This window comes from Siniperca chuatsi, linkage group LG3, assembly GCF_020085105.1.
Source record: "Siniperca chuatsi isolate FFG_IHB_CAS linkage group LG3, ASM2008510v1, whole genome shotgun sequence".
Classification (NCBI taxonomy): domain Eukaryota; kingdom Metazoa; phylum Chordata; class Actinopteri; order Centrarchiformes; family Sinipercidae; genus Siniperca; species Siniperca chuatsi.
The window spans coordinates 5,760,117-5,784,013 of NC_058044.1; the positions used below are offsets into that span (position 1 = coordinate 5,760,117).

Below are 23,897 nucleotides of genomic sequence, written 5' to 3' on the forward strand. Positions count from 1 at the left end.
TTTTATTGTTTGACCTTTTTCTGCTCCAAATCCCTTCTGCAGATTTATACATTTAAATGGCAAGTGTGCACCCATGGGTGGGGATGCTAATGTCTTCCGTAATCAGTGATAGTGTCTCGTCGGCATCATTGTTCTTTTTCTGCTGCGCACTATTTCCTAATTTGGATCCATCTACTTTGTAACTTTTTGCATTTTGTTTTCAGACACACTAGCAGCGTGGCTCTAGGAATGTCAACATCAGTCTGTCGGTCCACCTCTTTGGTCCTGAACAAATATTACATGGATTGCCCAGGCATTTGCTATACAGATATCCATGATGCCTAGAGGATGAATCCTAATGACTTTGGTCCTCCCCTGACTTTTCTTCTAGCTCCATCATCAGGTCAAAATTGTAATTTGTCCTGTATTTGGTTTATGACGAAATACCTGCAAAACTAACAGCATTCCCATCAGCCTCAGCTGTGTTTAGTGCTAACTAGCAAATGTTAGCACACTAACACACTAAACTATAATGGTGAACATGGTAAAAATCATACCTGCTAAACATCAGCATGTTAGCATTATCATTAGCATGTTAGCATGCTAAGTACAGCTTCCCTGAGCTGCTAGCCTGGCAGTAGACTCATAGTCCTGTTTCTAAATATATTTTATGGTTAAGGGCTTGGTCACATCAGCATTTATGCCAAAGTTTTGAACAGAAAATTAACTGGAATTGCCGCCATCAGTGGATTCACTTGCTGAGGTAAAATAAATTCTACAGTGTTTTCACGTAGAGTTCAACCTCAAGGAACTTGAGATGTGAATTCACGCCACTGACCAGCTGCAAAGCGTCTTGACAGTCCTGACTTTTGAGGGAACTGGAGAGAATTGGAGAGCCCAAAATCATAGCAGCTGTGTTTCACCATCTAGTTTAGTATAACCCAGATTTGCTGGAGTATAAACTGCTACACAGAAGAGATCTGGCATGATCTGAAGTCAGTCAAGAGAAGTAAGTAATGCTGTTTCTGGCACCATCTATTTTGCAAGAACGTGTGAATGAATTTCACTGTGACCAGACATGTAGACTGTGATCCTGTTTCCACCGTGCAGTTGTTGTTGCTGTAATTTTAAGAGTTAGGATTCGGTAAAATACTTATTTCCTGCTACAACTGAGAGTTTCAGATTGCTGTACCTGTTTTGGGGAATAGTGAGGCTGTTTAATGTGCTCTGAAAAACTGCATCCCTTGTTTTGAGTATTCACTCACCAAGATGTAACACTGTCCTGAGAGTGCTACATGCACAGTACAAGTCCTACTTTCAACCACTGAACTACTGTAGAGCTGCTCTACAGCTCTGTCCCAAATAAGTGTTGCTGTTTTTTTCAGCTCTCTGAAATTATGTGGATATGTCTAGTAACAACAATAACCCGACTTTTCTAGATATGTAGTTCTGATGTATCTGAAGAGAGATGCATGAAAAGAGATATTTGCAACTGTTTGACTGATCTAATGCTGGATACCATAGATTGTATACACAGAGAAAGAATGCACAATGGGAACTTAGCGGCAACAGTATCAGTGATGCTAACATTCTACATTATACATGACGCCAGCGCAGATCTAGGTGACCATGGTGCAGCGGAGGCTGTTCTCATTCACTTTTCGTAGTCATACCTACGAACACAGGACTTTCACCTGGGAGACTGGGGTTCGTGTCCCGTGTGAAACCGAAAGTCAACGTTGAGCTATTTTAAGTTATACTTACTTATTTTAAGTTACGTAACCTCCGTAAGTTAAGTCACGTGACTTACTGTGAGTTACTAACGTAACTTACTTATTTTAACTGTAACCTTGAGCTTTTCCTAAACCTAACCAAGTAGTTTTGGTGCCTAAACCTAACCAACAACTAAAGCCAGAAAAGAGCGAGCAATGAGACATCATGTTGGGGAGGTTAGCTAGTCGTGTTCACTGGTTGCTATTGAAAAGAAATACAGACGTCAATACCTCACTGCACAGCCTTGAGCTCTTGAAATGCATATTTTTGATTTGTACTTTCTTTTCCACTTTGATAAATTTTGTAGAGAACTTTAGTCATGAGATTCCACACAGTGTGATGACATTTCCTCAGATGTGTGCACATTTCACCAGTGTGTTTAGAAGCAAGGTTGGATATTGGTGACCTGAGAAATTCCTGATATTTCTGACTCGGAATTTCAACTCGGAGGCTGACATCAACGTTTTTTCTGGCTCGGCTGCTCGTACTTACAGCATAAACAACATGATATGAACGCAACAATGGTCCACTCATATTTTTGCCAAGATATGGCATCACTATCACGCACAACCCTATCAAGTTTGAAAGCAAGCATGTGTATTGGTTTGCACACATTAGATTGCTTGCCTGACTCATTTTAACATTAAGGAAAATTTTAGCAGTGATGAACTCATTTGGACTGAAAGTGTAAACACCTGGTTATGGGATAGTCTCTGACCACCGGGTCTCTTTGGTGCCCTTCACCACACCGCTGGTTTCCTGCAATTGCAATTAACTAGCCATTTGTGATGCTGTCACATTGGCTGCTTCTTGTTTTGTGCCACATGACAACACACTGCTCCATTTCCCTGTCTCAAAAAAAATGAAAGACACAACAGAGGCTTTTTTCAGCAGCAAAACCCAGTAGTTTTCTCTCTGTCACAACTACACATCAAACTAACTTATGTGTTGTGTGCACACACATGCGTGCCTGCAGATAGGAAAAGTAATTGCTTACTCTAAATTAGTTAGAGCAAGTAGGGTGAGAATCTAATTCCACATTTATTACAATTATCTTTAATAGGTCTTTCCATTGTTGAATGTGTTCTGAAATTGTGCGGAAATGAATTGGGTTGTCCGGGTTCAAAGATTAAAATGATATACAGCTCACAATGAAGTCGTTTAATGAAGTGAATGCTTTTTAGGCGACTCTGTTCTCTGCTTCTTGAAGTGGAACACGTCCTTTATGTCAGAGTTTTTATCCTAAAATGCATGAAGAGTTGATTTTGGACTTTAGGTATATTGTATTGATTTTATTTAATGTTCTTTTTATTACCAAGCTTTTTAGTGTATAGCCAAATCAATAAACTCACACACTTAATATTAAAGTGAAGTCCACAAAGAGAAAGCATAACAGCCACAAAAGGAGGGAGACAAACTTTGTGATAATTCCTAGATCTTTTAGTATGGAAGTAAAATAGTTCTTTAATCTTTTATCTTCAGGTATTCAGGCACTATGTAGAACATTCACATACCACTTTTACCATAAAAACTTACCTAACTTGTACTATTGTATGTATTGATAGTTTACACTCTTGTCTTTTGGGGCATTGTGGGTGATTTCAAAAAGAACACCCTTTTGTAAAAAAAAAATGCACGGCAACAGAAATATACAACAGAAACCTTAAAACACAGAATGTCTTCCTACCTTCAAAGCAGTCAGACAGTTCAGCAAAGTCATAAATGAATGAAAACGTTATGGGGTTGGGTATTAAAGGGTTAAAAATATGTAACCTGCTTCACAGAGAGAAGTTAGACAGTCTCAAGTTTGAGCAAAACAACGACAAAAACGTGGTCGGTCAACACGTCGCAGTCCGGTACCCAGTTTAGAATACAGTAATAAGTTGAAGTTCTTGATGTCCATGTTCAGGGAACCTACAGAAAACAAGGAAATGTTTGCAAATGCATGGAAGGAGGAAAAACAGAGCATCACTCATGAGAAAACCCTCTCCTGGATGAATTAACATTAATAGATCAAGAAAAGAAAGGAACCAATTTTCTGTGCATCACACGTGTAATCAACTGAACTGAGCTGATAGCCATCTTTGCCGTGCAACACCTCTCCTTTGAGGTCTCTGATGTTCATCCACCTTTGCAGCTGTGGGATTACTTTAATGGTATTTTAGCATACAGATCGACTGAGCCATAATTAGCATAAAGAATAAAGAAGCTATGCCAAGTATTTGCATAACACACAGAGCTGGTTCAGTGGAGGGCGTTTGTACTTTACATTACATCTCTCATTCTCCCACACACACACGCAGGTTCTGCAGTGGGTCAGGATGTTAATTCTTCATAAAAGGATGTCTGATAGTGTTTCACCACACTACATTAACTTATCCTTAACAGTCATGAGGTCAGTCGACAAGTAGGCCTCTGATTGGCTTGTGACAGCAGGGGGGGTCACCAGGGTCTCATATTATTGGTATAAATCATCTGCGGAGAGTCACAGGGGCCTCTCTTGCTGTGAAGATAAGTGGGTGACAGAGCCATCCTGACCCCTGAGGTGCAGGTTCCAGAATAATGTATCTGTTCCATGTTTAAGCAGGATGTATAATTTAACATGGGCAATTTGGAAGAGCGACACCTCATTATGACGACTGCAGAGACAGAGGATGGGAGGACAGAGGAGGACAGGACAGAGGAGTTTCTCAGATGGGGATTTTATACAGACACTAAGGTTTGTGTCTGCGTGAGCAAAATGTTGGTTGATGTCACTGTAGATTAGAAAACATGCAATAGTTTATTTTAATAGTAGAGACAGCACAGTGGCATGACTTATCAGCAAGAAAAAAAAATCACAATACAGAGAAACGTAAAAGGGTATAAAGAATTATGCCTGCACAGATTTGTCTTGTTTACATCTGTCCTGTACTTAACCTCCAAATCAACAATGAAAGAACTGCCAATAATTAGATGTCGTGTTTCACGATCTAAGGACCCAAAAGCAGAACACAGGGAGGTGAAGAACTGGATGGTAGTTTTAACAGTTACTGGTCGCTGAGCGCTCTTCCAGAGCGAGCGGGTCAGGTGTGGCTCCGCTGGGGACAGGAGAGCAGTCTGCCGGCACAGTGCGTGGAGAACCGGCTGGGTTGAGCGGGGCTGCTGGATATGGCTCGTGTAGCGTGGCAGGCAGAACAGGGAAGCAGCGTTGCAGAGATCAGAGAGCACACGGTGGCTGCGATCACCGGCATGGCATGACTGTGAGAACGGGGACGAGCTGGCGCTGATTGTGAGGTAGAGCCAGGTAGATATACTGTGGGGCCTGATTGGATGATGAACTTAAGGTATGCCGGTGATCCGCAGCAGGAGGGAAAACCAGGGAGCCCCGCCCAGGCCGTTACACACACACACACACACACACACACACAGCGGAGAACAGAGGATTGACAAGGACCACAGGGAGAGGAGAGCGCACTAGAGTACGCAATGATAGGGAGAGAGATGTGGCTAACTATGACATTAGATTGGAGATAGCTGTGAATTAAGTTTAGTGTCTACTCATTCATTTGTTGTTCAAAATTAATTAGTGGGTAAGAAAGGAAGACTTTATTTAATTTTTTTACTCTAGCTTGTATCTATCCAGGCTTGCACAGTTGTTGTTTAAAAGGGATCAGCACCAGAGTTTAACCTTCAAACTTGAAGTCACATGCCTGCTTCTTTAGGCATAATTTATATCAACGTTGGTGTATATTTGTCCAGAGGCTGGATGCATTATCTTGTATTTACATTTGCTTTTGCAAGGATCAGGTTTGGTGAAACTGTCTGAAATTGATAGCAGAAAACTTACTGTTGTGACTTTGGAACTGAACCTGAAGGCTACAGACAAAGAAAGCCTGACTTAAGCAAAAAACGTTGGGTTCCAAAAAGTACTTCAGTCCTCTACAAAACATTATTGTTTCTTGTCAAACTATAGTATTATTTCAACATCTTTAAAGGAATACTGGTAATTATGATTCTTGTGAAGTTTAGTGACCAAGTGTAATCCTCATCCTAACCCCACCCGATGAGAACCTGAGCAGAAGGTGTGTGCTGGGCCTTAGATAAATAGGCCTTTTTTCACAGTAGACATTTTGACTTGTCACAGCACAGGGGTTATTAATAACATTAACAATGGCTCTGTTCAAGTGTCCCAGTAAGCCATGACATTGTGACCGTGAACTAGCATGAACCATGCCAGCACCCTGAAACTGAAGCAGCTGGAATTCAGCCACCATTAATTTTATTATTTACACTTGTGCTTTTCCTACTGTGACATGTCAAAATGTCCCAAAGAGTGAGTTTTTACAAAACACCCCCCAGAATGGTAGAATTTGAAAATGCTGGTCTCATATTGTGGTATAAACAGATGGAATGCAGCTTTTGAAAAGTGCTGATGTATGACTAACGACCCTAACACACATTGTTTAATATTTCTGATAGCATCAGTGTTAAACTTAAACAGTGCCTTTGATCATTGTAGTTTATTATAAAATACAGGAGTTGTCACATATAAAACATGGTGAAATATAGTGACGACAATGTGGTAAATGCACATTTTTTGTTGTATGGTAACAAAAAGAGGAGCGAAGAGATTTAACTGTATTTCTATAGGCATTTCAGTGTGGACAGCAAATTTGTGTGGAATCTGAATCATATTATAAAGACAGTTTGCTAGTTATGACTGATTAAAATGTTAAGATGATCATGAGTAAACCTCATATCTCACAAAACTTTTCTCATATTCATAAAATCAGAACACAGATATGAGCAGCTGATTGACTAATTTAACATTAAGACTATTTGTTCTTAAGTAAACATTTGACATATCAGAGCAGTATATGTGTACAGTGCTCGGATAACTAGAAGTGTATGTGAAATGCTCATGACTGAGGCTTTTTGAGACTCATAAATTAAAAAAAACACAATTTTAGAGCCATTTGATGTGTTTTGGTTTCTGGCCATCTGTTAAAGTCAATATCATCAGTGAATCTCAGATGATGACATAATGCTCTGTTCAGGTTTCATCTCTGTCGAGACAATAAAGTGGGTTCTTGATTTGAATTGCAGAAAGAATAAAGGAAGAGAGAGAGGAGTCGAGGAGGGCTGAGCTGCCAGCTCAATTCAAATGGGAATCTGGTCCTCGGGGTACACGCACATGTATGCATGTGAGAGACAGATAGAGGAGAGAGAGAGATGGTTGTGTGAGAGAGAGCTAGCAGAGAGAGAAGGAAGGGAAAATGCTATTCCAGATTACATGTGCTTGTGCTGCAGCGTGGGTGGGCATGTGTTGGAGGGAGTGAGGGAGAGTGTGAACGGGAGAGAGAGAGAGAGAGAAGAGAGAGCACTGATTGAGGAAATAGAGTGGAGATGATGGAGATTCTGCCCGGCAGTGAGTATGTGAATTGATGTTTGACATAATGTGGGATCTTCATGTGGAGCCGGTAAATTAAAACTGAAAAGCGAACACTGATACAAAGAGGTTTTATTATTACAGTTGAGGGAGTGATGGTACAACAGTGTTTTTACTGTATCTTCTTTCTATCTCCTAGCAACCACAACAGACACCATTTTGAATGTTTTATAATACTGTAGCTACATCACAGTTAGAGGGTTGAGAAAATAACAGAAATCATGTGAACAGATGCATTAAGGAATGTCAAAGATTAATAATCTGAGCAGGTAGGTTGATTCCACACAGGATGTGATAGTATGTTGTCTGGTCCTCTTGTTTCTACTGCAAAACATTCCTGTTAAGCAGTTACCATTTAACCTGCTTTACCTGAGTTAAACCTACAGACACGTCAAACTATAAAGACAGAATATCTCCAACATAGTGTACACATTATTAGCCTTGACAGTCAGAAACAACCGAGTAAATGTAGTGAACAGCACACTATGATTAGCACATATTTTTTACATATGTCATCAATTAATAAATAATTTTCCCTCCTCATTTATGCTAAAATTGGTGCAAAGACAAAAATCAACAAAATGGTAAAGGAAAGTGTGGAAGCTGCTGAGACAAGGGCAGCAAGTCTTACAAACTGTGCAGAGAAATTTGGAAGTCAGAACATGGAAGAACTGGATAATAACTGCTGCACACCACGCTGAGGTTCTGTTTGCTAGCTTGTTTTGGCCAGTATTTCTGTTATTATTTCTCCTGCTCACATTTGTACTGTCACTGACTCAGTTTCAGTTGTAAAAACAAAGGTTAATATTATCTCTATGTATTTGTATATTCACCTTTGTACTTGTTAGAACTATCTGTATCATACAGAAAATACTCTTTTACTTGAAAAAAGACTATGAAAGCAGGAAAGGTAAAGCTTCAGTCACAGTTGATGTTGCTCAGACCATGCTCACATCATCAGGTGAAGCACAGAAATCCCTTCAGCAGAAGTTCACTCGGGCACCATCACAAAGTGTGTGACTACAGGCCCCTATACGCAGTGCAATTTTGGGCTGTCTAAGATGAAAGTTGACAATCGTGAGAGAAACAAAATCATTTTTTTGTCAATTCAAAATGGTGGTCCTCGATCACACCGTGAGACACATTCACCGATGGCCAATTTGAAGCTTTGGCGACCAAAGAACAGCTTGCAGCAAAATCCTCACAGTGTCAGAAATTCAGGACCGAATTCTCACAATGTGACTGCTTCTACAACTCAGGTCTACAAGCCAACCAGTGAGCACAGAGTACACTAGCCTGCGTGACATTTTGCAAGCACCATTTTCGAATAAAGTTCAGGGGAAAAAATAAACAGAAACCATAACAATGGAGGCTAAAAGGAAAAAGAAGTTTACTCTCATTGTCCTCCTCCTCTTTTGAGATTTTTCGACGCGTAGAAGTGTCAGCACTATAGTCAAAGCTTGCTTATTGTTTTTCTGCATTTTGAAAACATAAGAGCTGATGACGTGCCTCTACTCTCATGTACTATTTTCTATTTACATCGTTGTGCTATGACACAGAGTGCAACCAAGATTTTAGTAGACCCATCTCACACAGTGTGACATGCAATAAACCTACACGATTACTGTTGTCACCAAGTCTAAAAGCTCCTTAACAAGACAAGAATTCCTGACTCTTTGAATGGGAAGCCATCTTGGACTAAAGATGTGTTCATGCACCTTCCATGTAACGGAGAGGCCATGTGAATGTGGGGCTATTTCCTGCTGAAACACACAGTGCTGTTGCTCTCCACAGTCCTCTCAGGAACGGAACAGAATTTCACACACAGCTCTACACAGTTCACGCCGAAATTATAAAATGATGAAAGCCTTTTGCAGCATGCTGAAAGGTTTCCGAGGCGCTTCCTGGTGAAATATCTTTAATGTATCTATCAAAGCCTACCTGATGAAAAACACTTTGTTCACCTGAGTGTTTGCTGAGGTGTATTAAAGACATGTAAATATGAAACAAGCTTGTGGTAGAGTTCTGTCATCATTTTTTTTTTCACTTTCATGTGTCAAGCTTTGGTATGAAATTGTTCTTTTTCTCTGTGGTCATGATTAAAATGCAAAATATCTGAAAACTTAGCCATAAGTGCTCTCACAGTGATGAGTGAGAAAGACAGCCAGCGAGGCTCTTGACAATTGGGCTGATGCTACAGTATATGAGTGTGTGTGCCTTTTTTTGTGTATGTGCCTGTAAGTGTGAGACATATTTTGCAAGTGTGTGGGTGTGTGTGTGCGTGTGTGTGTAACCGATGCCCATTTGAAAGCCAGGCGCTAGTCTTTCGTCCTTCAATTGCCAATTAACAAGGGCCCATTTAATTGCAGTGGTTAGGGAGGGCATACAATTACCACTGGAGCTGAACCAAGCTAAACACACACACACACACACACACAATTCTTCTTAATGAGCGGCACTATCATCTTTCCTTTCTTCCTCTCTTTCATTTGCATTTTGCTCACTCTCTCCTCCTGCCTCCTCCTCACCCTCCCGCCTTCTCTGTCGAGGCGTTTAGATTAAACTCCTCCTGTCGTCTTCTTCTTCCTCTTCTGTCTGTCACTTTCTGTCCTGTGATGTGTTTCCTTCAAAGCTGTTGACAAATCTCTCTTCCACTCCTTGTGTCCTTTGTCTCAAATGTTGCATCTAACTTTCTTCTCCTTTTTCCATTTCACCATCACTTTCTCACCTTTTTAGTCTTTCTTGAGTTTCACTCCCCCTTTTCTCCCTCTTTTCTTTACCCCCCTTTTTCTGACTCCCTTCTCTGATTACCGTCCTCCTGTCCTAATACATCTCTCATTATCTTAATTTTTACTGCAATGAAAGTGATGAGTTGATGGACATTTAACTGGGCAAATAACTGTGAGAAACACACACACAAACACACATTTACATATACATTATTGAGTTTGTTATTTTTGCTTTAAACTGTTCAATTTCTCCTGTCATATCAATTAATTTAACTGCTTTGACTTCTGACTGTGCTCATAACTCTGTCTCTTCTCTCTTCCCTTTCTCACCCACTTTTTTTCTTTCTCTTGATCTCACACAGGTTCTTTTAAAGGCATGTGTAAGCAGATAGATCACTTCCCTGAGGATGCTGACTATGAGGCGGATGCTTCTGAATACTTCCTACGTGAGTTCTTCCATCCATCCATCCATATTCCCAGAATTTATTGTATCTTTTCATCCATTTATGCATTTAATATTTCTTGTCCTTATGATCGTTCATTTTTGGTTTGTTTTACTTTACTACGACCTTGTATTTGTTCTTGAAATTCAAGAACCTGAATAGCATTCTCATATCATCATACTCATTCTATAATCAAAAGATAATTTAATATGAAAATATAACAATAGTTTTAAACAGAAAATATACTGAATCTACTAAAATAATATACTAAAATTGTTGTTTCAGCATTTCATAAAGTATCACTTAAATACAAGAATATGTCAGTTATCAACTCTGCCACCAGAAAACTTAAATTGTTTAAACTTGATGTGGGAAGGAAAGAGAGAGAGAATGGGGAAAGTAGCCTTGGCCAGTGAGGACAAGAGGAAGATGGAGAAAAGAAGACAGGAGGGCTGGGTTAAGAAGTTGGAGGTGGAAGAGAGAGGGCAAAGACAAAGAGTAGCATAAAAACTGAAGATGAGAAACTAGAGAGAGCAGTGTAAAGGTAGAGAGACTCAAAAGAGAAGAGGGGTAAGAGGTGGAAGTCGAAGGATGAGGAAGAGGTCACTGATGTGGAAGAGGAGGAGGGAAAGGCAGCAGAAAGAGCAATGAAGTCTTAAAGAAGACCAATTCTGGGAGGTGAAAGAGGACAGGAGGACAAGGTGGCAGAGACAAGGAGAAGGGATGGTTGAGGAGGTGAAGGACAAGGAGTAGGGTACCGGTGCAGTGGTGTTGCTCTCCCAGCGGCTTGCCAATTAGGACACTTTCTTCTATAAATACTCCAGGCTCTGCTATTTGGGTCATACCTCTCCCTCTCCTCCTTCCTTCCATCCATCCTTTGCCTCCTCCCTCTTGCTTTCCATCCATCTGTCTGTCCATCTCCATCGAGGCCTGCATGCCTGTCTGACAGCTGGTGGATGGAGGCCATGGGGTGGTGCGAGGGGATGATGGGGAACGGGACAGAGAGGGAATCGAAGTTGGTGTCAGAATCCACTTGAAATGTTTTTTTAGAAAGTTTTAAGCGGGTTTGGTTTGAAAAACAATGCATCAGAGCTTCTAAACTATTTCTGTGTGACAGTTTTTTTTCAAAAATTTGCAATAAATAATGAGCTGCAGTAGTCCGTTGTTTCTAGGTGTTATGAATTTTCAATTGTGTTGGGTTTGTAGGTGAGGTGTGAGGATGCTTAAAGGTTGTTAAGGACTTCCTGAGACGGCCCTCTGTAGAGAACAGTATTTATAGAGCAACTTGTTGGGTGAAGGTGGAAAAGGCACCCATGCCAAAAAAGTACCCATTCAGATAAATAATCCCTGACAGAGATAATACATCGATCAGTTGGTGCTCTGATATCCTTTACCAACTGAAAGAGGAGTTGCCAGTTTTAGAGTAGAAGATAGAAGCTGCTATTCATTTTGAATGTGTGTATTTTGTCCAGATGAACCACTGATCCTGCATTCCTTCCTTGCGTCACCATGGCAACCATTTGAAATATCCTTGGACTTGTGTGTTTGTACATGTAGCTGTGTGAGGTACACTTAAGCTGAGGACAAACCTGAAGACTAGCTGGAACCTACAAAGACTGGACAAACCACACATAAAGATTGTTTCCACCGACGTGCACAGATTTTTTAGTCTTTGACAGTCAGGATGGAGCATACACCTTATGACTGAGTAAATATATCGCCTACTAGACAACACACTAAATGACTGGTCAGTAACCACTGGAGTTCTGGTGGTAGACAACCCTTCAAATCCTGCAAGACCACCAAGTGTCGCATGTTCTTGTACCAAAACAAACATGGACAGCAACCAGCAGCTTGCACTGTTTATATGCAGTGCAATTTGCGCTGAAAGGGGCAAAAAATTTGTTTAGGTTAGTACCTGGATGGAGAGGCATGGTCAATGCAGACTGTAGCCTACAGAGGGAATTGGAAGTGAGTGAACTGTGTAAAACAAAGCTGACTTCAGGTTAGGTAAAGCTGCTTATTAGTAGCGATATGCGTCCCCACCTTTAGTTACTACAAATTTTGCCAGATCTCGGCACATTCTACTTTGTAAATTCTTTTCACAGAAAGTACTTCAATTCATTGTTGGTTTACGTTTTTTCATGGGATTCGCTGACAATAAGGGATATATAGAATATTTGCAGCTTTACCCTTTAAATGTCTTAAATGCATGTCAAAACTAGTTCCTCCTGTTTTGCACGTGCACAAAGTTATGATGTTTGATCAGCTTGCTAATCAGCTATTTAGCCAATAAAGACTGTTTTTAATGAGATTGGTGGATAGCTATGTACAGCGTGTATTTGACGTCTCATTCAACATTGTTGTGTCAGGTCCATTAATTGTATGCGACCATTTGCACAAATTGTCTTTCTGTTCTTATTCTGTTTATTCTGAACACCACTTTTATAGGTTGCAGGAATACATCATCATCACTCTGACTCTCGCGCTCTTTGCTTTTGGTTTTCTGTAATCTTCAATGATATAGTAATCAAAGTTCATTCTACTGTTGCACTCACCGTAAGTCACTCTGAATAACATTGCCAGCTAAATTATTAAAATAAATAAATACAACCACAGTCTCTTACAAGTGGCCACTGAGTGCTGATACAGTAGCTGAGAGAGGGGAGACCACTGCTCTTCCCTAACCCACCTTGAATTTCAATCATATTGTTTTTACTGTCAGAAGCCTGGGATAATGATATGAAAAAGATTGCCAAAGAAGCTCAGTGAAACAGCAGCGCTCAGTGTTTGTTGACCAGTAGGCTCCTGATATCCTCAGTGCAATGATGGGTGTCCACCTCAAACAGCAGAGTTATTACAGGGAAATCCACACTGAATCACACAGAAAGGAGAGAGCCTAAATCAGTGATGTTAAGGCAGTGTTTTGTAGGCCCTCATACCTAATCTACAAAATAGGTTGCCTATCAGTGCCTTCCAAAACAAACCATATGACAAGGATACACACAATGAGTTTTGGTGAGTAACACTGAATGCAAATATAACTTTATTTTCTTCACAAGAAAACTCCACAGAGCACCTTTAACTTGGTATAATGGTCCTGACTCGAGGGTGATAGACAAATAGTTACAGGAGCACTGACATAAAATTAAACTTCATCTCTCTTTCACATCGCTATGTTAACAGTTGTGCATTGAAGAGAACTCTGTGCGCCTATGGACCAACGTCACAGAACACGTTGCAGAAGTTGTCAAATAGGCACAAGAAGGCAAAAAAAAGTCTGTCTTTTTGTCGAGACTTCATAACGCAACTAAGACACACTACACAGGATACAACATCAGTGACTGGGATGTGTCCACAAAACAGTGCAGTGCAGCAGTGGTCTCTGGCCCTGTGTTATTAGTGTGGATTTATCCTTGTAACTGCTTCAGAATCAAACTGATCTGAGAGTGTAAATAAGTGCAGCAGCTTTTCAATTTTAGTGGAAAAATCCACTTCCTCAAATGACTCAAACCCATTTCTGAAAGAGATAAACAGAAATGTTACAATTTATGAACAGTCTGCCACCATTTAGACCATTTGTACCAACTAAAATAGTATTAGACCAATGATATATGGAGGATGAAAGTTGTCATTCATTTTGGATTCTTTACACTCTCTCTCTTCCATTCTCTGTCTCTCTCTTTTTCCCCAAGAGTCTTTTCGATCGCTCTCTCAGTCTCTCCCTCCGTCTCACCCCTCCACCCCCACCCTACTCTCTCTCTGGGTGAATTTGTACATGTGGTTATGTAAGGGCGAGCATGCAGCCTTCCTCCTGCAGCAGTACTATCAGCCGCAGCCACAGAGAGAGAGGACAGAGCCACCACCCCAATCCTTCACTACAGCATAATATAGAGGACAGGGCTTACAGTTTACCATGCTGGTGTATCCATCTGAACAAGAGAGCAGAATCATCTGAAATCTGAATAATTCATTTATAAATAATGATCATTCCATATGTGTCAACACATCTAATATCCGAGGGAATCCGAATGGATCTGAGCGTCAACTCTGATCACATGCTACGCCAAAATCAGGTCCAAAAGCAGGTCCATTTTGGATTGGGTCCAACATTTTGGACCCATGAAGCCCTGTAATTCCCATTTTTAGTAGATAGACTAAAATTTATTTGGGAAATATCCAGTAAAATCACTGTCTTCTATTACTGGCCAGTGGAGTATTTGGGAGCAGAAAGTTGAATTTTACAAGACTTGCATGAGAAAAAAACCACAAACATGGGGTTGCATGAGCGTTAAATTCAAATGCAAATTGGCAGAAAGTGACAATACTTTATTAACACTTAATAAACACATTTACAAAATGCATCAACCTAACAGCAACAGGTGATTGGTAGTATGTCCAGTGAAAGCTGGATTCAGCAACATTACATCTATCGCATCTCCTGTCTATTAATATCCTTTCTTATCGTGATCATAGTAGAGAATGTTGATATTGGACCATTTAGCAAAACCCCAAATCATGTTTTGTGACACACTAAGGGATAGATCAACCTCTTGGTAAAAGCCACTATTGACTGTTGGTATGAGATATGCTAGTACTCTTTCAGACTGACAATGGCACTGCACCAAACAACACAGGTTTCCTCGTTCATTTCATCGAGACCATTCATTTCAACGAAACTGGGATGGCATGCAACTAAAGTCGCAAGCTCTCCTGAAAATAAAGATGACACGAGGACATAGCATTCACCTCAGCCTGCTGAGACTCTGTGATGTCCTACATAAGCCAGTTTTTGATGTATGGTCTAATGTCCAACATATCTCTTGCACTGTCTGCTATTATTGCACACTATACTCCTGTTGTCCTTGAAATCTGAGCTGGTATTTGTTTTATCATAGAGTTAGGTGACACTCTGTCTCTTGGTATCACCAGGATGCATTCACTTCACATCCACTGTATTTACAAAACAAAGGGGAAAAAATGGATTATAATTAATAGCATTATTTTCTTGTTTCCAAACTTGAAGCACAGTTCTGCAAAAATTAGATGAAATAGTGTGTGTTTCTGGGTTACGACTGAGAACAAATGTCTACGGCATGGTTATCTGTGTGAGACTGTTTGTGGACACATTAAAGCACGTTTTCAGACTTGATAAAAAAAGGAACCATGTGTATTTGGGGTTTAATTTAAATTATGAGAAGTGTACAATACTTGGTTATCACTAAAGGTGTGTATAAACCATTGTGTGTGTGTAGGTGTGTGTGTGTGTGTGTGTGTGTGTGTGTAACAGAATAAATTTAGGATAGTAAAGCAGGTGTGTGTATGCAGGGTTAGATGGAAAGGGTGTGAAGTATATAACACACAGTGTGTGAATGTGTGTTTTTGTAGGTGTAAGTGTGTGTGTGTGTGTGTGTGTGTGTGTGTGTGTGTGTGTGTGTGAGTCGTATCGTGCATGGAGCCGTTGAATAGGATTAGATATGGCTAACAACTCAGCTCTGGCCCTAACTGGCTTGAACAAGGCAGTCACAAACACACACACACTCACACACAGGTTTGTACTTCTATATTTGTGAGGACCCTCACTGAAATAACTTATCCCTTAGTCCCTAACCCCAACCATCATAAGTACTGCCTAACCGCAACCTAACTAGTGGTGGAAGAAATAGTCAGATCTTTTATTTAACAGTACCTTGGGGAGTTTTCGACAACTAAAGGAGCTGTGGAGCAATGTTTTTCAGATGCGCACGAACAACTGGAACATGTACATGGAAGAGCATGTGGGTGAGGCTACACAGGTTCCTGTCAACAGTTTAAAGCTATTCCACTGATTGACAGTTGGTGGCAGTATGATAAGCCAGGAAAGCGCCAGGACACATAGAATTGTGTCAGCAAAAGACGAGGGAAAAAAAGAGCTGCTAGCTCATGTAAACATAGATGTTAACAATGCAGTTTGTAAAATATTAAACAAATCAGCTTTGCAAATGTTTCATGAGGAAGGAACTGAATGCAACATGTTTGTTAGACTTCAAGGATGCACACAATGTATTTTTGGTGAGACACACAGTAAATGCCCTGCCATCAAAAATTGTGTTGAGTAAAACTGCAGAAGTAAAAGTGTTCGTCAGCAAAATGTTTATAACAAAAGTAGAAGTACTATATGAAATGCCCCCTTTCAGATCATTATATTATGACATTGAATTATTATTACTGCTGCTTTGATGTTGTACAGTAGCTGGACAAGGTGGAGCTAATTACTGTGGAGTAGTTTAACAATGCATCATATTTTATAAACTGTTTAAATGTTTTGTAGGTAAAATTTTAATCTACAAAGTCACTAATGACTATAGCTGTTGCATAAATGTCATGAAGTAAAAAGTACAATATTTTCCTCTGAAATGTAATGGAGTAGAAGTATAAAATGGTTTGAAATATTCAAGTACAAGTGCAGTATTTGAGTGAATGTATTTAGTCACACCAGTGACCTTAAACTTAAACCTATTTTTTTCTAAACGCACAAAAAGCCAAAATGTCCTCACTTCACAAAAATGTCCTCACTCGTAAAGATAATACAAGAACGCACACAGAGTCCTGATTTGCTCTGAACACTCTCAAGTGGAAGCGCTGCGCAGTCTTGCAGTTGCTATAATTAGACCGCTGGATCCTCGTACATAATGCTAATACTCCGGATCGGGATGCTGAGAGACACATGACGTCACCCACTGATGACGTCACCCGACTCGCTGATGTCACGCAGCTATTTTTGGCAGCCGAGTTGTGACATGGAGGCATATCACAATTTACACAAGTAATACGGCATGATAATGAATGGCAGGCTGCGCAAGCACCCTTGTGTGTGTACAACATTCATACAAAAACACACACACACACACGCCCAGTGGTGTGGTGTTCAAGCTTATATTTTTCTTCTTCTTCTTCCCTCTAAATAAGGTCTGTTCATTTTCTCAAAAGGATTCTACTGGTGAACACATCTGTCAGCTTTACATGGACACACACACACACACACACACTTATTCCCCTGTAGCTGTTTTGCCAAGTTCCCACTACCACATGTTCTTTGCTGCTGGGCTCTCCCACGTGGGCGAAATGTGTGTGTGTGAGTTAGAAGTTAGATGAGTGTGTGTGTGTGTGTGTGTGTGTGTGTGTAACAGAGAGAGAGAGAGTGAGCAGATTGTTCCTGCGTGGGTAGTGTGCAGTGTGTATGGGAAACACCAGTTTGGAGCGGGAGAGTGAGAGAGTGAGTGGGTGGGAGGGAGGCTGATCGATGAGTGTGTTCATTTTGTAGCTTGTTGAGCTGATGTGTGTGTGTGTGTGTGTTTGTGTGTGTGTGACAAAGTAATGGGGGGGTTGCTGCACTGTACTGTAGTTTGTGTGTGTGTGTGCGTGTGTGTGTGTGTGCACGAACCCAGGGAGCTCCCGTGGTGGTGTTCACCCCCGCCTCTATAATTCAGCCACAATTACAAGACTCTCCTCTGCCGCAGCTAATGAAACCATAAGTCAGCCGGAGACACACACACACAACCATATAAACACACACCACTGCAGCAGAACCAACCAAGCAGTGGGAGAAATGAAGGGAGGGTGAAACTGTGTAACAGAGAGAATGAAAAACAAAAGAGGTTTGAGAGAAGGAGGAAGGAAAGAGACAGTTTTGGTTTGTGTGTGTGTCTGCTCTGCCTTCTGTCTGTGAATTGTATCAGAACCATAGTGCACAGTACATATTGACTCACATGGTACAAAGATGACAGGATGACACACACAGTTATTGGAATATCACTAGCAACAGTGTCAGTATCATCAAGATTCTCTGGATAATTGTTTCAGTATGTACAGCAGGGCTATTCAATTGCAAATTCAATTGGGCCAGATTTTAAAACCAGGAAATGTAGATGGGCCAGACATTTTCAGCAGCCTGTTTAAAACCAGTTTTTTTTTTGTTTTTGGTAATGACACATTTTAAACAAATAACAAATGAACGTAATAATAAATAGCAGGCATTTGGAGATGGCGGTAAAATAAACAAATACTTGCCAGTCCAGGCAGGGTTAAACTGACTTCATTGTCAAATTTACATTTCAGGGTTAACAGAGACATATTTTCAGTAGAGCACTTCCCTACTTGTGACTGTCAATAGCCAGACGCGTGGTCGGAAATCAAATGAGAAAACATTGATTTGTGAAAGATATGATTGGCGGTGTCGCTACATCCGTAAACATCCTGCCCGAACAGAGATGAGAAGGAAGCGAGATGGCTCCCTCGTTAGCGACTTCCCTACACTATATATGTAGTTTACTTAATTTGTCATATATCAGATGTATGTATGCTGGGCCACTCGGAGGTTGCTTCTGGGCTGGATGTGGCCTGCGGGCCGTCAATTGAATAGGCCTGATGCAAAGCCTTCCTAACTCTCTTTTCTCATTTAAAATAGCATCAGTAAAATAATAATCCTCCACCACTGTATACCCTGACAGCTAAACATTGCAACAACATTACAAATCACTTACATGCAGATAATTAGCAGACTGGTCCTGTCCAGGGTGTACCCTGTCTCTTTCCCAATATGAGCTCAATCACCCTGCAACCCTGCGCAGGATAAATGGGTAAATATGATGGATGGATGTAGTAATAATAGTTTTGGGGAATAGTCCCGACTTCATAGGTATTATGCTGCAGTGGTTGAGCAGTGACCACTGTCATTGCTTGAGAAACACACACCCTGCTATTGGATTTCCCCTCAGGGATCAATAAAGTATTTCTGATTCTGATTCTGATTTGGCCCATGCAGTGGCAGTGACATCCACCAGTTAATAAATCAAAATAAATCATTTGACATGCATTAGTTGGAGACCGTAGCACACACCAGATGTGTCATACAGACAGAAGTATTAGTCGTGGTACAGTAGCCAGGATGCGTTTGGAAGCTGGGAAATATGGCATATCCCAAAGACACGTGATCGTCTCTGCGAACCTATGCAATGAAAGGTGTGAAGGGCTGATTGGTTGATCCAACTCCAACTGGGAGGTTTTGAAACGCAGAAGAAAAAAAACAACAAATAACGTTATACAAAAATGTTTTTACATAAAAGTATAAAAGAGACAGCCATGTGAGTGGCTCCGTTCAGTGGGTGAACATCAATGCACGTCATACACCTCCAGTGTGTGTTGTCCTTAAAGTTTATTGCTCAATTTTACTTTTTGTAAGATGAGAACAACCAGGTGCTTTTTGATATAGAACTATAGCTTTGCTTGGTTTAATTAGAGATTTAGTGATACTGTAGGCTATACGACAGCGAGCAGGAGCAAAGTTTCAGAACACGCAAAGAATAAATAGCCTAGGAACTGATTCTTTGCCATAACAATGTCTTGGACAGCAGATGTGATTGTGAAATGTTTGACTTGCTTAAGTGGTGTTGTATGATGAGCCAGGATGGCCTGAAGTTTACAGAGATAATCCCACAACCAGGAAGTCAGAGGTTCAATCCTCACAGCAGCCTCAAGCATCCTCAACGAAGAAACTAAAAACATAATGTAGACTTCTCCTCACACTGCTGCTGAAGCTCGTTCACTCTCAACTCACCTCTCTCCGTCTCTCTGTCTTTGTGCCGTGATGTGCCTGGTGGTAGGGTGCGCCTGGAGGCCAGCAGATTTGGTTAAAAATTCTTCCTTTTAAACTCCCTGCCTTCTGCTTAAAGCGCTACTGCAGAGAGGAATGGTGAGAAAGAAAGAGTGAGACAGAGAGAGAGAAAGAGACTGCTCGAGGCAAAGCAGCTTCACAGAAAAGTGAAGGCCTGCAGTCTTCTCGCTTCTCCTCTTGTCTCGTATTCGTTTTCCTCTTCTGCTTTCATTACTTTTTCTTTCTTATTCTTTTCTTTTCCACTTTTACCCCTCTATCCCCCTGTATTTTGTCAATTTTTGCTGCCCACCACAGTTGCCTTTTTAGTATTGCGATGTATTTGTATCACACTTTATCTAAAGCCGAAGTCTTAACAGTCGCCGTTCTGCTAGACTTTATAACTTAATGCGTTACTTTCATCCATCATTTTGTAAAAGTGAAACATGTTCCTGGGGTCTATCCCTCCTCTAAGATTAATTAGTATCTAATACAGCACTTGAGATAAGTTAAAACCTTTGCGACCTTAACAAAGTTAAACAACGATTAATTTATGAGCATACAAATCTCCCATGAAAATTTAGGAGCGTTCGTATTTACGCCATCGTAGCTTGGCTTCTTCCACATCATGACACCCACCAACACTCTCTGCTAATGTAATTTCTCCACCTTGTTAGCTGTAATCTCTGCTGTCTAAAAAGTCCACACCATACAGCTTTTTCTGCCCTGCATGTTTTTACTAGCCGAGACCACTTGCCTTGACTGGTAACATTGAACTAGTTCTTACAGGAAATGGTGTTTGTTAAAGGCTGCTAAAAACAGAAATATGAAATAAACAATGACACTGAATTGTTTCTTTTTTATTTGAATGAGATTTTGAAAATGAGGTTTCCCTTCCTCCTGAACAGTACCTGAAAGTCCTGATTTCACTTTAAATCTCTATCAACCTCCTTGTCTCCTTATAGCTTGACAGGTATAACAACAGTAACTAAGGCGAGTGGGGTTTAGGAAATGGTCAATAAAATTTGATTACAAAATAAAACCTTGCTACCATATATTATGTGCTGTCCAGGATAGAATATGCCCTGTGTGTGTCTCTTAACATCATAGAGAATCTCAAGCAGCAGTGTGTTCACCTCTAGTGACTGATAAATCAAGTTTAATACAGGTGTATTTGAGTGTGTGTACGTGTGTGACAGGAGGCATTTCCGCTTACACTGGAAAATATATATGTGTGTCCGTGTGTGCATACAGTATGTGGCTGGTATGAGGGGCTTTCCACCTTGAAGACAATTTGCCCTGACACCATATGTCAATGAAGAAGAGGAGATGGGGTTAAAATAAATACGATGGAGGAGGAGGAGGAGGAGGAGGAGGAGGGGAAGCTTGGTGTTGTGCCAACTCTGAGGTCACCTTAATATTTGATCTGCTTCAGTGAATGGAAACATCACAGTAAAGAGAGAGAGAGAGAGAGAGAGAGAGAGAGAGAGAGAGAGAGAGATACAGCAATGGAAAGAAGTGAGAAAAAAGAAAGCAAAAAGAGAAAGGGAATGAAAAAAGAGATGGAGAGTTATCATTGTCATTAGAAACAAGATCAAGGACATGCTCTTCCTTCAACAGTCATTTTTAGGTGCCCTTGAGCAAGGCACTAAAGGCTAACTCTGGTTTATTACAATTTAAGTCTTATTTTGCTAGTATTAGTTAGGATAACATTGTACTCTGGGAACACATCGCTACAACAAAGTTTGACAGGGCAAGAAACACAAGCAGTCAGAAAATCAGATTGTAGCTTGTAGACAAACCAAGAGTTTAGCCAGATTGTCCAAATCACTACCACGCCCGAAATGTTGGTAATAGTCCCTCCTTGCACAGGAGGACTGTGCACACACAAGTACGGTAAATACAGTGGGTCAAAGTTGAACGAGAAGGTTCATTTTTTTCTTCCAAATATGGAAAAAATCTCTTGTCGTGTGTCTTGTCCTGTCATACTTTATTTAGTGATGTTGCTGAATACCAACCACCTAATGTTGCATTTCTGAAAGCTGTTTGTCACAAAACAGTCATCAACTGAATGTGAACACAAGTATATTATTTACTTGAGTAATAAAGTTGAAGATTACCGAACCGACAAACCCGATAAACATTTCTCAATAGCAGAGCATGGAAAGTGTCTTCAAACACTTTAAATGTGAAGTTTTAGTGGTTCACAACATTCTATACAGATTCATATGATATTAATGAAAAACATTAGCTTTAATAATTATTTTGTCTTACTTATACATTTGTGTTCTTGCAAAGGATGGAAAAGAGAGATAAAGACAGGAAAAAGGAAGAATATGACATCTTCAACAAGGGAAGCAGAATTATGCAGGAAACTATATCGGCACGAAAACCAAAAGTTCAGGAATGTGACATTGGTCGCCTCTGAAACCAGATCGAGCTCCGTGACCATGGCAGCACCATGACAACCCCTAGGCCAATCAGCAAATCAGCCAAGCAGAGGGCAAGCAGACAGACAGCTGATGGACAGACTGATAGGGGAGGGAAAGAGGACAGAGACAGACGGAGAGAGGAGTGATAGACTGATAGATAAGGGCCTGATAGAAGGAGATGGACACACTACAAAAAGAAGGAAAGGTGGAAAACGTATTTTGCAAGTAAAAATATTATAATATAGAAGAAGTAGTCAAGGTACAGTATAATATAATGCAGCATATATTCAACCCTGAAAGAGATCTGTAAAGGATCATATTGCTGTTACGTGTCTTTGCAAGTTGATTCTAATGCCATGCTGGTAGCAACTGAAATCTGGCTACCTGAAAGGGTAAATATAAAGAAAGTTATGGTACAGTTTGCTTTGGAAAATGTAAGTCGTTTTGCTATTGATGCTTCAGCTATTTATTCCATCCATGTCATTTGGTCATTCAGCTATCATACTATTTGTAATAATAATATCTTTAGCATGTGTCCAGTGGTGACAATTATGACAATGACAATTATTTTTGCCTTGATGTTTGTGTGTGTGTCCAGGCGCTGTACGAGCCTCCAGTATCTTCCCCATCCTGAGTGTAATTCTGCTCTTCATGGGGGGGCTGTGCATCGCCGCCAGCGAGTTCTACAAGTCACGCCACAACATCATCCTCAGCGCCGGCATCCTCTTCGTCTCTGCAGGTACAAAGGGAAAGAGAGGAAGGAGGCATCGCCTTATAACCAAGCTAGTCACTAACCTTGTCTGTCTGTCGATTAGTGCTGGGCAGGCAGTGTGCTGTGGCCAAAACAACATTGAGAGTGGTGAGAGTGGACCAAAACAGTAAAGTTGCAGGCCATAAAACCAAAACAATGAGCAGAAAGGCTCTACAACGCTGTGCAAAGCTGAGGGGAACTTGATTTGTATGATAATTATATGTTATAGTTGTTTGATCCATTGTTAATATCAAAATATTAATTAGAGCAGCTTTAATGCCAGAATACAAAAATGAAGAAAGCTGCAGTCAAGGACAAACAAATATTTTAACCATTTGACTGACTGAAGACTCAATGCTTCACCCCTCCATCTGGACATTGTTATTCACCAGTGTATAAAAGAAAATGAAAAGACACACTGAGGATAACGAGGCAGGGCTGAGGGGACAAACAAATAACGAGGTGAGGAAAACGCAGGTGACAGCACAGTATCAGAACATTTGAAAGAGACACAAATGTCAGCGTTGTGGAGCAGCTGAAAAGGAAAATGTCTTGTTATGGAAGCAGCCAAAGCCACGATGGCGCTTGCTGACCACCAGGTGATGTGCTGCGTAGCACTTGACGTGTGTGTAGCATGCAACGATCGCCTCAGGACGAAGCTAGGGAGACAAAGATAGCGCAGGTTGCCATTTTGCCAAAGCATTTTTGTGTTTTTGTGTGTGCATGCATGT

At 40.7% G+C, this 23,897-nt stretch overlaps 1 protein-coding gene across 2 annotated transcripts in view; it reads left to right on the forward strand.

Annotated features, from left to right (window-relative positions):
- The window catches only part of LOC122871536 (voltage-dependent calcium channel gamma-2 subunit-like), a 61,396-nt gene that overhangs the window by 34,380 nt on the left and 3,119 nt on the right, over positions 1 to 23,897 (forward strand). Inside the window, exons 1-3 of one of the 2 annotated variants that reach the window (XM_044186756.1) lie at positions 6,847 to 7,162; positions 10,275 to 10,358; positions 23,014 to 23,154. In XM_044186756.1, coding sequence (XP_044042691.1) covers positions 7,141 to 7,162; positions 10,275 to 10,358; positions 23,014 to 23,154 — 247 coding nt within the window. In that variant the 5' untranslated portion in view covers positions 6,847 to 7,140. Of the gene's footprint in view, positions 1 to 6,846; positions 7,163 to 10,274; positions 10,359 to 23,013; positions 23,155 to 23,897 lie in introns of those variants that run through there. The other variant, XM_044186751.1, reaches the window with a different exon arrangement.